At 42.0% G+C, this 14,056-nt stretch overlaps 1 protein-coding gene across 2 annotated transcripts; it reads right to left on the minus strand.

The window, feature by feature from the left end:
* Positions 1-1,604: 1,604 nt before the first annotated feature.
* Mrps33 (mitochondrial ribosomal protein S33) lies at positions 1,605-10,737 on the minus strand. Of its 2 annotated transcripts, none has more exons than NM_001010930.1 (3): positions 10,665-10,737; positions 5,288-5,412; positions 1,605-2,345 (listed from the first exon to the last, which is right to left on the minus strand). In NM_001010930.1, exons 2-3 carry the CDS (start codon positions 5,384-5,386, stop codon positions 2,340-2,342), a joined length of 105 nt encoding a protein of 34 aa, NP_001010930.1. In that variant the 5' UTR covers positions 5,387-5,412; positions 10,665-10,737; the 3' UTR covers positions 1,605-2,339. The 2 variants fall into 2 exon arrangements, with proteins under 2 accessions (NP_001010930.1, NP_034400.1); NM_010270.2 differs by having other exon boundaries at positions 5,172-5,412.
* Between the last annotated feature and the right edge of the window lie 3,319 nt (positions 10,738-14,056).

The following is a 14,056-nucleotide window of genomic DNA, read 5'->3' on the forward strand; positions in this document are numbered from 1 at the left end:
TTAGCAAGTGGCAGTGGCACACGGATCTGCTGCGGGTTTGCCTTAGCCACTATTGTTTTGTGAGGGGATGCCATGACCAAGACAACTCTTACAAAAGAAAGCATGGGGATGTGCTTACAGTTTCAGAGGTTTAGTCCATCATCATGGTAGGGAACACGGTAGCATGTATAGTGTTGGAGGAGTAACTGACAGGTACATCTTGATTGGCAAGCTGAGTGAGAGAGAAGTGGGCCATAGCATGGGCTTCTGAAACCTCAAAGCCCACCTCCATTTCCTCCAACAAGACCGCACCTCCTAATCCTTATAATCCTTTCAGTTCCATTCCCTGGTGAGCAAGTATTCAAGTATATGAGCCTTTAAACAACCACAGCCATTCCTAGGCCTTCTGTCAGTCTGAGCTATCGAAGCTCTTCCAGGAGAGATTCTGCTTTCTACCTCAGGTTTGTGGTTAGGATCTAATGCAGCGACTTGTCCAAACATCTTCTTTATATCTTCTATATGAAGAGACTCTTTAACATTTTAAAAAATTATCTTATGTGTATGTGTGTTTTGCCTGCCTGCCTACCTATATGTGAACCACATGTGTGTTTGGTGCCCGCCAGGGCACCCAATCCCCTGAAACTGGAGTCAACATGTGGGTACAGAGAGCTGAACCCTGGTCCTCTGCCAGACAAACACTCTTAACCATTGAACCATCTCTTCAGCCCGAGGGCTTCTTTACAGGTCGGAGAATGACCACGGCTGTCACACATCCAGGCTATTACTATTTCCCACCTCAGCATCTCCCCCGGTTCAGCTGCAGTGCTAGGTGCACTGTTTATAAGCAGATTCCAGAGCTCTTGTCGTTCCTTCCTTCGTAACAGCAGCAGCTCCCATTCACAGAGTTTTGGAGAGACTACATCTATTCATTCTATCAGCTCACAACTATGATGAGCTAGGCATATGGCAGGTACTCAGTAGAAAGCTTTAAACGAATGGATTCCGAACCTTCTGTTTGAGTTCAATTCTAGCAGACACAAATCACCCAATTTTAAGTATCCGCCCCCCAAACAGGCTATATAAGCCCTAGCCATACCATCTGGATTTATGCATGTTTAAAAATAACGTTTGTCTAAACATATGCACTCCAGTTTTTACTAGTCCAGAACTCATTCAGTGCTCAGGGAAAGAAGATCCTGTTTAAAGTAGCTGATAGGTCTACTCTTGCTTCTGTACATTGCTCTTTGACTAAGGTTAAACAGGACTTTCCCATGACATGCACAGACTTTACATAGCCTTCCCTCTATTTTGAGACAGGGTCTTGCTAACTTGTCTAGGCTGGCCTCAAACTTGCTGTCCTGTCTATGCCTCTTACCTGGCCTGTCTATGTCCTTATGGTTAAACATGAGCCAGTCAGTGTGGTCTGTTTTCAATGTTAAGAACAGGGGTTTCTTCTTACTTCAGGGCTTTTCAATCTTTCTTCACTTCAAACACTTTTCCCTATCATTTTTCTCTCATCATTTATGTTCAGCTTTTTTTTTTCCCTTTTGGAAGCTCTCTAAATTTCCTCATGTGGTTTTGTCAATATTTGCATTTATCCACCCATCCACTGTCTCAAAAAGTAGTTTTTTCCCTTTATAGCATTTATTATTATTGTAATACAACACAATTATAACTATGTTAAATATATATGTATTTATATTAGCCTCTTCTACAAAGCCTAAAGTTCCATGAGCTAAAAACTGTTTTTCCTTTTTAACCACTCTATTACTAAACTCCAATACCTTGTATACACAAGGCATTCAATACTCCCTGTCCCAGAAAACCTTTAATCCCAGTTAAGCACCTTCTAAAGAGCAAGCTTAATGGTGAATACAAAGGCTCACTGGTCAGAGAGAGGCAAGGTTAGGGTTGGGTCGGGATGCAATGGAGGAATAAAGAAAGCACAGGACATTCATTTAGGGAGGTTCTCCAGCTCCAATCCTAACAGCCATTCCAATCTTAAACACATCAGTCAACAATAGTTTATTCACTCCATTATAGAATTAGGTATGCTTCAGATTACAAAACCAAGGTCATTATAATTTTGAAGGATTAGAATATTATCTTCAAGAAACCAGTCACAGCTTAACTGAAGTAAAACGTGAACACAGGGTTGGCGTCTACTGAGGGAAGTCATGTTCCTCTAATACTCGGGAAGATAATGAGATGCACTTTCTTAGTCACTGAGGAAGGCATTTGCTTTCTTGATGAGCTGATGCTATTTCTTTTTTGTAGCTCTCTTCCCTTCTCCTTTCCTCGGTTTCCCCTTCCCACGGAGCTTCTTTAGACGTCGTTGCTCATCCTTAAAGTCCTGATGCTCATCTCTGGATGAAGAAGGGAAAACAAAGTCAAAGAGCTATGTTTACCACACTAGAGAAATGACAATCTAGAACTGGTCTCTTAGGCTGTCGACTGTGGCTTTTCAGGGCACATGCTTAGTTTGGTGAACAGAAAGCAGAGAGGACCCAACCTATAGACTGGCTAGGTTATAAGAATTCAGGTGTCAGTTTTCCTCCCCAGACGCAATACTACAAAGAGGAGCAAACTTCCAGGTGAGCCTAGCTAAACCTATGTATCTATAAGATACACCACCCATCATTTCCCTATGTTAAGGCTAAACACCTTGGGTTAGAATCTCAGTACTGAAAAAAACAAAAAAAGACTAAACATTGAGAGGAGTACATCGTGAGTGTAAGTCTCCAGTTGCACACAGAGATCCTGACTGCCGAGGAATTAGCATCTCCTAAACCAGGCAGTTGTCCGGAAGAGCATGAATGGGAAAAGGGTCAAGCACATGGAAAGCAGTTCACGACAGGCATTAAAGGAGTCATGGCAGGCAGGACTAACTAGACATGTGGACAGTGTGAAGACTTCTACAACTGCTTAAAGTGTCTACATTCTAAGACCAAATACCCAAAGAAAGTGCTTACCATGTAAGCCATGGAACTCACGCAGACCTGGCTGTAAAACACAGTTCCACAGATAGAGCTCTGTGACTTTGAATACAAGACCCGGCTCTCTTTTGCACCTTAGTTTCCTCATCTTTAACAGGTTACATTAATAGCTTATGGTTTAAATATACATTATTAATGGGCTTAATAAAATGGACTAAATAATATAAAAAGATGCTTTGCTGGGTTCAACTAAGCTGTTTTTTAAAAGGTTGGTTTTAAAGAATTTGATACTTTATTCCATGAATAAACATTGAATAAACACATTATCTACATTGGGATTAGCTAGGAAGGACAAATAATTCTTAATATAGCTATAATAATTCATCTAAAACAGATGTCAGATCATCTTGTTTAAACTCTGTTGCCCAGAGCAAAAGCCCCTTTCTTTACCACAGCGCTCACAGACCCCCGTGACCTGCCTCCTGTCTCCCTGTCACTGCCTTGGCCCAAACTATTCCTGGGTCATTGCAGGCACACTCCAGCCTCAGGAAGTGCGGGCTTTGTTCACTCGTGCCTCTGTCCCACAGACCTTCCCAGGTCTCACCGGGTTCACTCCGGACCCATGAGCCTCAGCCTAAACCTCCATGTCCTCTGTGACTGCCCTGCTCACCACAGGCCTGTCAGCACTCTGGATCCTGCTTAGCTAGTTCTGTCCCACCCCCTGCAAACTCCCCCCCCCCCCACCAAACATTGTCACAAAACATATATGATGGATTACATCATTCCCCAGTCTTTGTTCTCCATCAGACAGAAAACTCTACAGAGGCTGCTAGCACGTCACGACAGCTTGTTAACTGAGTGAATCCACTGTCTGGGGAGCGTCTACTTTCCGCCCTCTTTTGCAGGCCTTTACATCAGGCGTTCTTTGTGAAGTGGTGCTGCATCAACCTGTCTGACACTACAGATGGACATGCACTGAAGACACCATCCCCACAGCTACTGACTAAACACATACAAATAACTTTGTTTTTCAATGAACAACTAAGTGGTTAGTATTTTTCCCATCTTCAAAGATATGTCTTTGTTTTCCAAGTAAACAAGAAGAACAGTATCAAGAAGCATATTAAAATAGTTGAATGTGATTTTGTTATAATTTTCCTTGGGATTTGGCTTCCGATATTTTATTCTGGGTCATAATAAAATTAGTATTTTTCCTGAGGCAAGACGAAAAGCACAGGAAAGAGTCCCAAGCAACTGCAGACACTCAGAAGCAGGTTGTATGTTATAATCTCTAGTAATGTATTATTTTAGACTCTCCATTGGTTTTGTTCATTGCTGCTCCTTTAATGTCCATCCTAGGTACCAGCACATGGGAAGTGCTTAGAAATACGTTGGATAAATGAATATACCAACATTTAGCTCTCTGGAATGAGTATGTATCATGCTGTACTATTAATTTTATATTACAACAAATGGTCCCAAATTAATAGTTAGGCCTAATTAAAGCATGTTATATTTTAAAGATGGTATACAATTAAATTTTATGAAATATACTGTTTTAATTCTTTGTAAGGAGTATGTACTAGTTTGGAAATGAAAAAGAGAAAAATGACTACCTAGATAGTTTATCCTTTTTTTGCCCCCCAACAAAGGTCTTAAGCACTCACTTCTTAGACCTACCAAACATATAAAGCACAGTATTAAAAATTATATAATTTATAAATTACTCTTCAAAGTGAAATACAGCTTATTTAAGCCAAATTAATATATCAAAAAGGCACAAAATAAAATGCCAGAAGCGAGTGGGAGGAATAAGAAATGTCAACGAAACTGCCACCAGCAGAGAACGGAGGCTCCTACACACCCAGTAAGAGGCAAAGCAGGGAGGGGGAGGGGGCAGGACCAAGAACCAGCAGCTCTGGCAACCACCGTGCTTTGGGGGGGGGGGGGTCCTTTATACCTCGTCACTTTGGCCCACTCAGCTGTCTCCATCCTTTTTAGAGCAGTTTTAAACTAAAGAACAATTAGACATCTCTCTATAGCTCAATACAATTTGATAATGGTTAAGCTTTAGACATAAGCGTATGTTTCTGTTTGTTTATGGATTAAGGCAATTTTGAGTCCCCTCATCCCCTTACCCTTTGATTCACCTGGACTCCCATAAGAATCACAAAACTGTAGTGAGTCCCAAGCTAATTGTTTTCCTTGGCCAACCTTCCAAAACCACCCGTCACAAGACCCACCCCCCCTTATCACCTGTAAAGGCCAAGGAAACGGAGGTTGCCCATGAGCGCAAAATACGTGTTGTGATTTGGATACCAGTCATAAGTCTCTTTCTTCTTGGCCAAGGGCTGCTCGCTAAACAGGCTCACCACTTTCATGGACTTTGAGTCAGTAGACCTGGCCACTTCACCAAAGATCCGGGCACTCAGACGAGACATGCGCAGTGCATACTCCGAAAGCGGAGACATTTCTTCACCAGTAGGGAACAGGATTCCTACAGAAGATGAGATTAATAGGTGAGCGTGAAAAATCCCATATTTTCCTAGGTAACATTTTAGAAAATGAAAATATAGCAAGCCACCCATGAATTATTATGGCCCTTGGGCAGGCTCTGCCCTGAGGGGAGACATGCCCACTTGACAGCTGCTTCTCTCCTCTGGCCTGCAGTTTCTACAATTTTGTGTTCACGGACTGTCTCTTCGGTGTATTGCCTTTCTTACAATTTGTAATTTGGTAGGTTATTTGCTTGTCAGGTTTACTTCTTTGCAAGCTGGATGAAGGGGTCAGGGAAACAAGTTATTCTGCTATGGCATCGTTATTATACCTTTAGAAAACAACCACCCAAGCAGTCTGCAAGTAAATATGCTGACTGCTTGCCATCTAAAGGTGTAATCATGGCAGAGAAGTAATTACGCTGTTGTCTTTATTATCAGTCCTTTGAACACTGTTCTCCTCCAGGGCACCAGATGGCTCTGAGAACTGCTAATGAGTTATGAGGTCATTTAGCCTCTAGGTTACTCGATTGAATTCTGCCTAGCAACTGCAAGCCATGTGGAAAAAACAGACAGTGGTTCTATAGAAACAAAATTCAACAGCTCAAATAAGGATCATCAGCTCAATAGAGTTGTTATTCCTGAACAAAAGTCACTTAGGAAGTATGATACTCAGCCTTAACACAAACTAGCTCAACAGTAACTTTCTTCAGAGGTACAGAACGATGGAACAGATGTGAGAACGATAACTAGGACATTAAGAATTATATTATAGCTAACAGATATATAAAAAAACACATGATGGACATGCAAAAATCAAGAATGCTTCTGGGGGCTAGAGAGAGAACTCAGCGTGAAGAATGCTTGCTGCCCTTCCAGAGGACAGCCCAGTTCACAGCACCCGTGCTGGACCATTCCCAACTGCCTGTATATCCAGCTCCGTGGGATCTGATGCCTTCTTCTGGCCTCTGTGGGCACTGCACACACAAACGGCATGCATTCACACAGGCATAGAGACACAGACACACACAATAAAAAGTAAAAAAAAAAAAATGTCTGGTGGTGATGGCACACGGCTTTAATCCCAACACTTGGGAGGCAGAGACAGGAGGATCTGAGTTCGAGGCCAGCCTGGTCTACAGAGTGAGTTCTAGGGCAGCCAGGGCTACACAGAGAAACCCTGTCTCAGAAAAAAAAAAAAAAAAAAAAAACAAAAAAATAGTAAAACAAAACAAAACAAAACAAAAAACCTTTACGACCACTACCACCCAAAACAATGCTTCTGGTAGAATAACTGTACCATCTCATTCTAGGTCAGTCGTATGCGCTATTGTTGGCAGCACATACCAGTTTATGTGAAATTTTCATGCCGAGATAAGAATCCTTGCTGGCTAAAAGGCTATCTGGGGGGTAGTTTGGTTGAGATGTGGAGGAGCTAGCTTTTAAATGTAAAAAAGGCATAAATCTATCTTGAAAAAGCGAATGGGAGAACTAACCCAAAACCTAATGAGAAGGCGCTAACGTAGAACAGCTCTTTCTTCAGAGTTCTGCACTCTACCCTTGCAAAGCAAAGTATGCTTCCATCAAACTAATACTTCAAAAATAGAAATGCCGGGAGAGCGTGGGAGGAAACAAGAATGCCAATAAAATGCCACCTGCAGAGAAGAGGTTCCCACACATCTGCTAAAAGACAAGACTAGGTAGAGGGCACCTGATGCATTGCAAAACAGTGCTTGGATGAGCAGAGTTTTAATGCTATTTCAACATCCAGAGACAGAACAGAGGTTGACCTTAGAGCAACTAATAATGTCAAACCATTATTACTCTGAATGCCAACTAGATGATCTTGGGCCAGCAGTGCCACCCAAAGGCTAGCCAGGGGAGAAGACTCACGGTCTCGTTCAAACCAATCTGGGCTACCATAGCTTTCTTTGCTCTTCCCCTTTTACATCCTGCAATCCAGGGTGGACTGTGTGGATGCAGATGGGTTTGGGCTGATATCATCAGAATGGAGGTTTCATTTTTTTTTTTTTTTTTTTAAAGATTTATTTATTTATTATATGTAAGTACACTGTAGCTGCCCTCAGACACTCCAGGAGAGGGAGTCAGATCTCGTTATGGATGGTTGTGAGCCACCATGTGGTTGCTGGGATTTGAACTCCTGACCTTCGGAAGAGCAGTCGGGTGCTCTTACCCACTGAGCCATCTCATCAGCCCGAGGTTTCATTTTTTATCAGTTTACATCTAAGGAGAATATAACAGTGTCATAACCCTTCCAGGGCCATTAGATGTCCACACGTCTTCAGAAGCAGCCATGTTTCTATGTATGTTTTAAACACCACCACCACCACCACCACCACCACCACCACCACCACAAATAACAACGAAAAAACCTCTCTTGAAACCTTGACTTTTTCCAAACACAAGTTTAAACAAACTTTTTCCTCCATTCATTTTGTCCTCTTTTTACTTAGTTACTAGTATAGCATCGGAATAGATTTTTCACTGTAATTGCCTAGCATTTCCAGAGATACGTTAAAGCAGGCTGGGAACTATCATTTGCTACAACATCTAAAGGAAAATACATCTTGAATTCCCAATCACTTTCTTCTTAAATAGAGCCTACAGGATGAGACCTGGCTTTGTATCCTGGCTCTGTCATTTGATCTATTCTGAACTCTGCCTGTCTAAATTCTAATTTCCATCTTTCTGAAATTCAAGACTGCAGGGATACTGTGAGACGTCAGGAGAGCAGTGGCACCCAGTAAATGGTAACCCACAGAAGGAACAACCCTAAACCCCTCTGATAGCTTGGTGCTCGTGGGTTCAGTGAATAGTGTTCATTTGTTGACTCCTTTGAGTGCACAATTACACAGTTACTCCTGCGCCTCCCTGAAATGATACCCTCATTTACAAAGCCTGACGAGGGGAACGGGGGCAGCCAGAACCTTGGTAACCTGACAGGCAGGAAGGAGAGGAAGCCTGTAGACAGCAGCTATGCTAAGGTAACTCCATAGCCACTTTGCAGTGTAGCACACAGGTGGGATATATAATCAGCCGTAAGATCTGATTAGACTCCATGGCAACACAGACCACAAAAGCCAAGTCTTAAAATGACAGCCTTCTCTCTCTTATGACAAAGAGAGAGAATAATCCTCTTTAGACCCGAGTCCCTGACTCAGCCCTACTCCCAGCATGGTGGCTTTAGCTTAACTAACACACACACACACACACACACACACACACACACACACACACACACACACGATGTACTTTTTAAAAAAGCTTCAAAAATTGCATTCGTTTATTTTGTGCTGGTATGTATGTATGTATATATGGACACACATGTGCTACAATACACAGGTGGAGGTATGAGGACATTTAATCGTCCCTAGTCATTAGGGTTGACTGCAGTGTCTTTGTCCATTGAGCCATCTCACTGGTCTGTTAAACTTTAAGTATAAACAACACATAAATAAACCAACAGAGGTCAGTTGTGGCCTTCAAACCTGGCACTTCAAAGCACAGGCTAGTGGTTCTCTGTGCGTTCAAGACCAGTCTTGTTCTAAGTGAAATTTTAGGCAAGCCAGGGCTACATGGTGAGACCCTGTCTCACCACAAAAACACAGGCTAAAATGCCTGCTTTCTGTAACTGGTCCTAGGGCGGATGCATTGCTACCTCCCTTCTCCCTTCTTTAACTTAAAAAAAAAAAAAAAAGAAGAGGCTGGAAAGATGGCTTAGCAGTTTAGGTGCTTGTCACCAGGCCTGCCATCTGACTGTGATCTCTGGGACTCCCCTAAGGTGACCTCTGCATGCCTGAGCACACACACATACATGTAAAGGGCTATTTAAAAATTTAGGACGTTTTGAGATTTCAGTATGCTTTCCTAAAGGATTTCAATTTTATGAAAGAATATAACCTTTTAAATTATATAACATTAAGTCAAATGATTTACATGCCAATTAGATTTCAATTCACATAAAATTATCCTAGGAGTTACACAATAGGGTAAAAATTAAAAACAAACAAACAAAAGTTATTTGTGGGTGGGTCTGTGTGACTATGTTCCCAGGGAGGCAAGATGGAGAGGGTTCCCCTAGACCAGTAGTTCTCAATCTTCCTAATGCGGCGTTCCTTTAATACAGTTCCTTATGTCGTGCTGACCCCTCTACCATAAAATTATTTCATTTCTACTTCATAACTGCAGTTCTGCTATTGTTATGAATTTATGAATTGTAATGTAAATATCTGATATGCAGGATATCTGATATGTGACTCACAGGTTGAGAACCTCTGCCCTATAATGGTGTTATACGTGGTTGTGAGTTATCTGACTAGAAACTCAACCTGGATCCTGCAAGAGCAATATGCTCTATTAACTACTGAGCCATCTCTTCAGCCTCACAAATTAGTTCCTTTGAAATATCATGTTTCTTTAAATGTGAATGAAAGAAAAATACAGGTGAAAATAACCGTTGAAAATGAGAAGCAAAACCAAATTACTTAAATATGTCAAGCAAAACACATAAAGCCCACATCTGAAAATTCAGAACTCTTTTTTCCCCTTTTGGCATAAAAAGATAAGTTTATCTTTCTCATGGATCTATTTATTTAAAATGCTTGCAGGTACACTTGTGTGGGTATAAGTGTAGGTCAATTATCAACATCAGGAGTACAATTTACCTTATTATTTGAGTTTCGACTGACAAGGAAAGCTGAAGGCATAGTGCCTGCCTAATCACGACCCAAGGAATGCATACGAGTTGTTACTGAGAAGCAACGTGCTCAGAGCATTTAAAAACTGGTACCAATTATTTTACTGGGTCACAGGGCATGAACCCCTCCGAACAGATAACTTTATTTTTTTTTTTTTGTTCAGCATGCACAACTCATACTCTCCGCTGTCTGATTCGCGCACTCCTCCGGCGCTGGAAGCTGTAGTAGAGTCATTCATTTTCCCAAGCATCATCTAAACTGCATTTTAAATAACAATCAACAAATATCGCCGGCGCATCCCACACAAAACTGAGTGCGAGGGCGGGCTCACTAGGAGAAAGGAAGTGCGTTTTTGGTTTGTTCAGTTCCCCACAGGATAAGGGGAAAGCCTCGGGTGTTTGTGGGGTACACGTGGAAGCTCCAGGAAGGCCCCTAACTGACTCGACTGGATCTGGCAATTCCACCAGGTTAGGGACCCGGGTCCGCCCGCACCGCCGCCGCCCTCTGCTGTGACCCCAGCGCTCCGCTTGCCTTACCTGCTCCTGACCTCGCGCACGCGCGTCCCCGGAAGGCCCGCCCCCCTTTACTTGCTTCCCAGCTCCAGAGAGCAGGAGAGAGGCGGAAGCTTGATGGCTAGAGCGGAGTCGGCGGACAACCCGGAACTACTCTCACTCCCTGGGGGCGGGACCTCGGGCGACACCTAGCGGCCGCGCTCGCTCTGAGCCCAGGGCCTCCGCCCGCGAGGAAAGCCGGGTTGTGTGGGTGTGGTTCTGAGAGTGGGGGAGCCTTGGCTATCCAGGAAGGTTCTAGAGGGACCACACGCATCATTTTGTCGAGAATAGCCAGAGCTGAGTCCCTCCTCGCTGAAGCTCCTTGCTCTGTGATAATAGAATGAAATGCAGTATTTTTCCTTTGTCTTCACGTTTCATTTTTCTTTTCATTAGAGCTTATGCTCTTTGCGTTCCAAAGATACTTGATGCTAGCTCAGAGTCTTTCTGACCGTGTTGGGTTCCTATCAATCAAGGAGTTGAGCTGTGGTTCTCTTTTCGGGGTACAGGGATAGAACTCTTGGATAGGAGATAGACAGGAGCAGTAACACAGAGAAATTGTGTTTTGGAAGATAGCCTAAGTTCTGCTTCTCTTTGTACATTTGGATAAGCTAGTGTAAAACTCTGTCCCCAGCCTTTTTCTTTTCTTTTCTTTTTTTGTTTTGTTTTGTTTGTTGAGACAGGGTTTCTCTATGTAGCATTGGCTGTCTTGGAACTCACCGTGTAGACCAGGCTGGCCTCAAACTCAGAGACCCATCTGCCTCTGCCTCCTGAGTGCTGGGATTAAAGGTACACACCTGGGCCGTCAATCCCAGACTCAAACTTTTATGATAAACTCTCAATTGTTTTTTAAAAGCAAGATGTCTTAATTGTGGAGCAAGAAAATATCGTAACGGACAGTATGAGATCAATCATGAGATCTTGAGCAATCTCAAAAGAAATCAGATATGTGGGCCAAGAAAACTGCAGCTTTATCTGCGCAGCTGTGTCAGCTGCGGGTCAGAGTGCCCTTTACCGTTGACTGTCCTTGGGAATGAAGATAGGTTGCTCATACCGCATCAACAACTAAGGTACCGGGGTATTTGCCTACGTGTGCACCAGTGAAGGGTCAGCATCCTGCAGAGACCATGACTTCATTACGATATTATTTTCATTGTGGGCTTGGCCAGGATAAGCTTTTCTAGAGGATCCTGAGAAGAAATATCCTTCAAAAGTGATCTGACCCACCGTGACTTAGGAAAGAAAAAGGCTCGCCCTACTCTATCACTATGACACCCACTTTATAAATGTAAGAATTAAAAAAAAAATACGACGGGGAATCTACTGTGCTCTTGCCCTTCTCTTTGGAACAGCTCACTCCTTGAAATCTTCGCTTGCTTTGTTAGATAAACTGCTTACACTGTGTGTCTCCTCTGAATTTCTTCCTTGAAAAAACAAGAGCTGAGAGACCGCCTCTCATAAAAAAGGCATGTCTCCTCGGCAAGCCTTTCACTGACAACAGAAACACTATCAGTATTTCGCTCCTTGCAAAATCTGCTTTCAATAGAGCCACCTTTTATAGGGATTACTATACAGTGCCTATTGAGTGCTTGGTAGGTCGATTGAGAAACGAGTGCTTATTTTCTGAGCATTAATCAAAGTCTTACATAAATACAGTAAAATAGATTTTAGAATTGAGGCAAGTCAGCAGCAAGTTCTATATCTAGAGGAGGGCATTCAATTGACATTGTCTTTGCTCCTATAGAATTTGTGTTTGCCAAGTTTTAATATGTTATCAACTCACATTATAGTATGCAATCTTATTAACATTTACACCAAGGCTGTTAAAGTCCTATGCATAACTACAGCCACCTACCCCAGTGTCCTAGGCGGCAACAGTCCTTGGAGAACTTTCACTTGTGTTTTCTGTTTCTGGAGGTTTGGGTTGTTTTTAAACCAATGTTTTATAAACATGAAGACCTCTATTCTAGTTTGCCTCCCTGTTGCTGTGATGAAACACTGACCAAAAACTACCTGGGGAAGCAAACTTTATTTGGCTTACAGCTTACATTCTATCATTTGGAGAGACCAAGGCAGGGCTCAAGACAGGAACTGAATCAGAGACCATGGAGGAACACTGCTTACTGGCTTGCTCCCATGACTTGTCCAGCTTGCTTTCTTCTATAACCCAGGACAACTTGCACAGGAATGACACAGCCCACAGGGGGCTTAACACTCCCAAATTAGTTATTAATCAAGAGAATGTCCCACAATTTCATGGAGGCAATTATTCAAAAGTTATGCCTTCCTGGGACACTCTATGTCAAATTGATAAAAACTAACCAGCAATGATTCCTTTTTGTATTGGCTGCTAGCTTTAAAGCAAAATTTGTAATTGACTCATGGTGTGAAATATTCTATATGTGTGTGTGTGTGTGTGTGTGTATATCCCCTATATATGGGTTGATAACATACAAAAACTTGGCAAACACAAATTCTATAGGAGCAAAGACAATGTCAATTGAATACCCTCCTCTAGATATAGAACTCACTGCTGATTTTAGAATAGATTCTAGAATCTATTTTAGTGTAAGGCCTTGATAAATGCGCAGAATAAAGTACTTGTTTCTCAATCGACCTACCAAGCATTCAATAAGTGCTATATAGCAATCCCTATAAAAGGTGGCACTACTGAAACTATACATGGGGAGTTGGTTCCAAGACATGCTTCATGGACATCATAATCTATGGGTGCTCAACACATAGATTTGAATATAATACATGCACAGCTTATGATATACTTTAAATTATTTCTAGGTTAATAATGATACATATGTAAAAGATACATGAATAGTTGTTATACTATATTGGTAAGGGACTAGTGACAAGAGAAAAAAATGTCTGCCCATATTTACTCCAGATGCAAGTTTTCCCCCAAATGTTATTATTGATCTATGATTAAATGAATCTATGTATGGAAACCCACAGACACTGAGGGCCTGGTGGATTTGTATACTGCTTGTTGGTTCTACTTTGTATGTTTTTTTAAAAAAATAATTTTAATAGATTTGCTATATGTAAAAGAAAGTTGGTTTTAATTGTGTGTGTGTCTGTGTTTGTCTCTGTGTAGTTATGTTAATGTGAGGGCAAGTGCCCATAGAGGCCAGAAGAGACTGTCATATCCCCTGGAGGTGAAGCTGTAGGTGTTTGTCAGCCATCTGACACGGGTGCTGGGAACTGAATTTGGGTCCTATTCAAGAGCAGGATGTGTTTATAACTGCTTATCCCTTTCTTTGCTGATTTATGTTATTAGTATATTTTGTGAATATTTATAGATCACATATTTCCTTCCTTCATTTTTTAAGACATGGTCTCCCTATGTAGCTTTGGTTTACAAGGAA

This window comes from Mus musculus, chromosome 6, assembly GCF_000001635.26.
Source record: "Mus musculus strain C57BL/6J chromosome 6, GRCm38.p6 C57BL/6J".
NCBI classification, from domain to species: domain Eukaryota; kingdom Metazoa; phylum Chordata; class Mammalia; order Rodentia; family Muridae; genus Mus; species Mus musculus.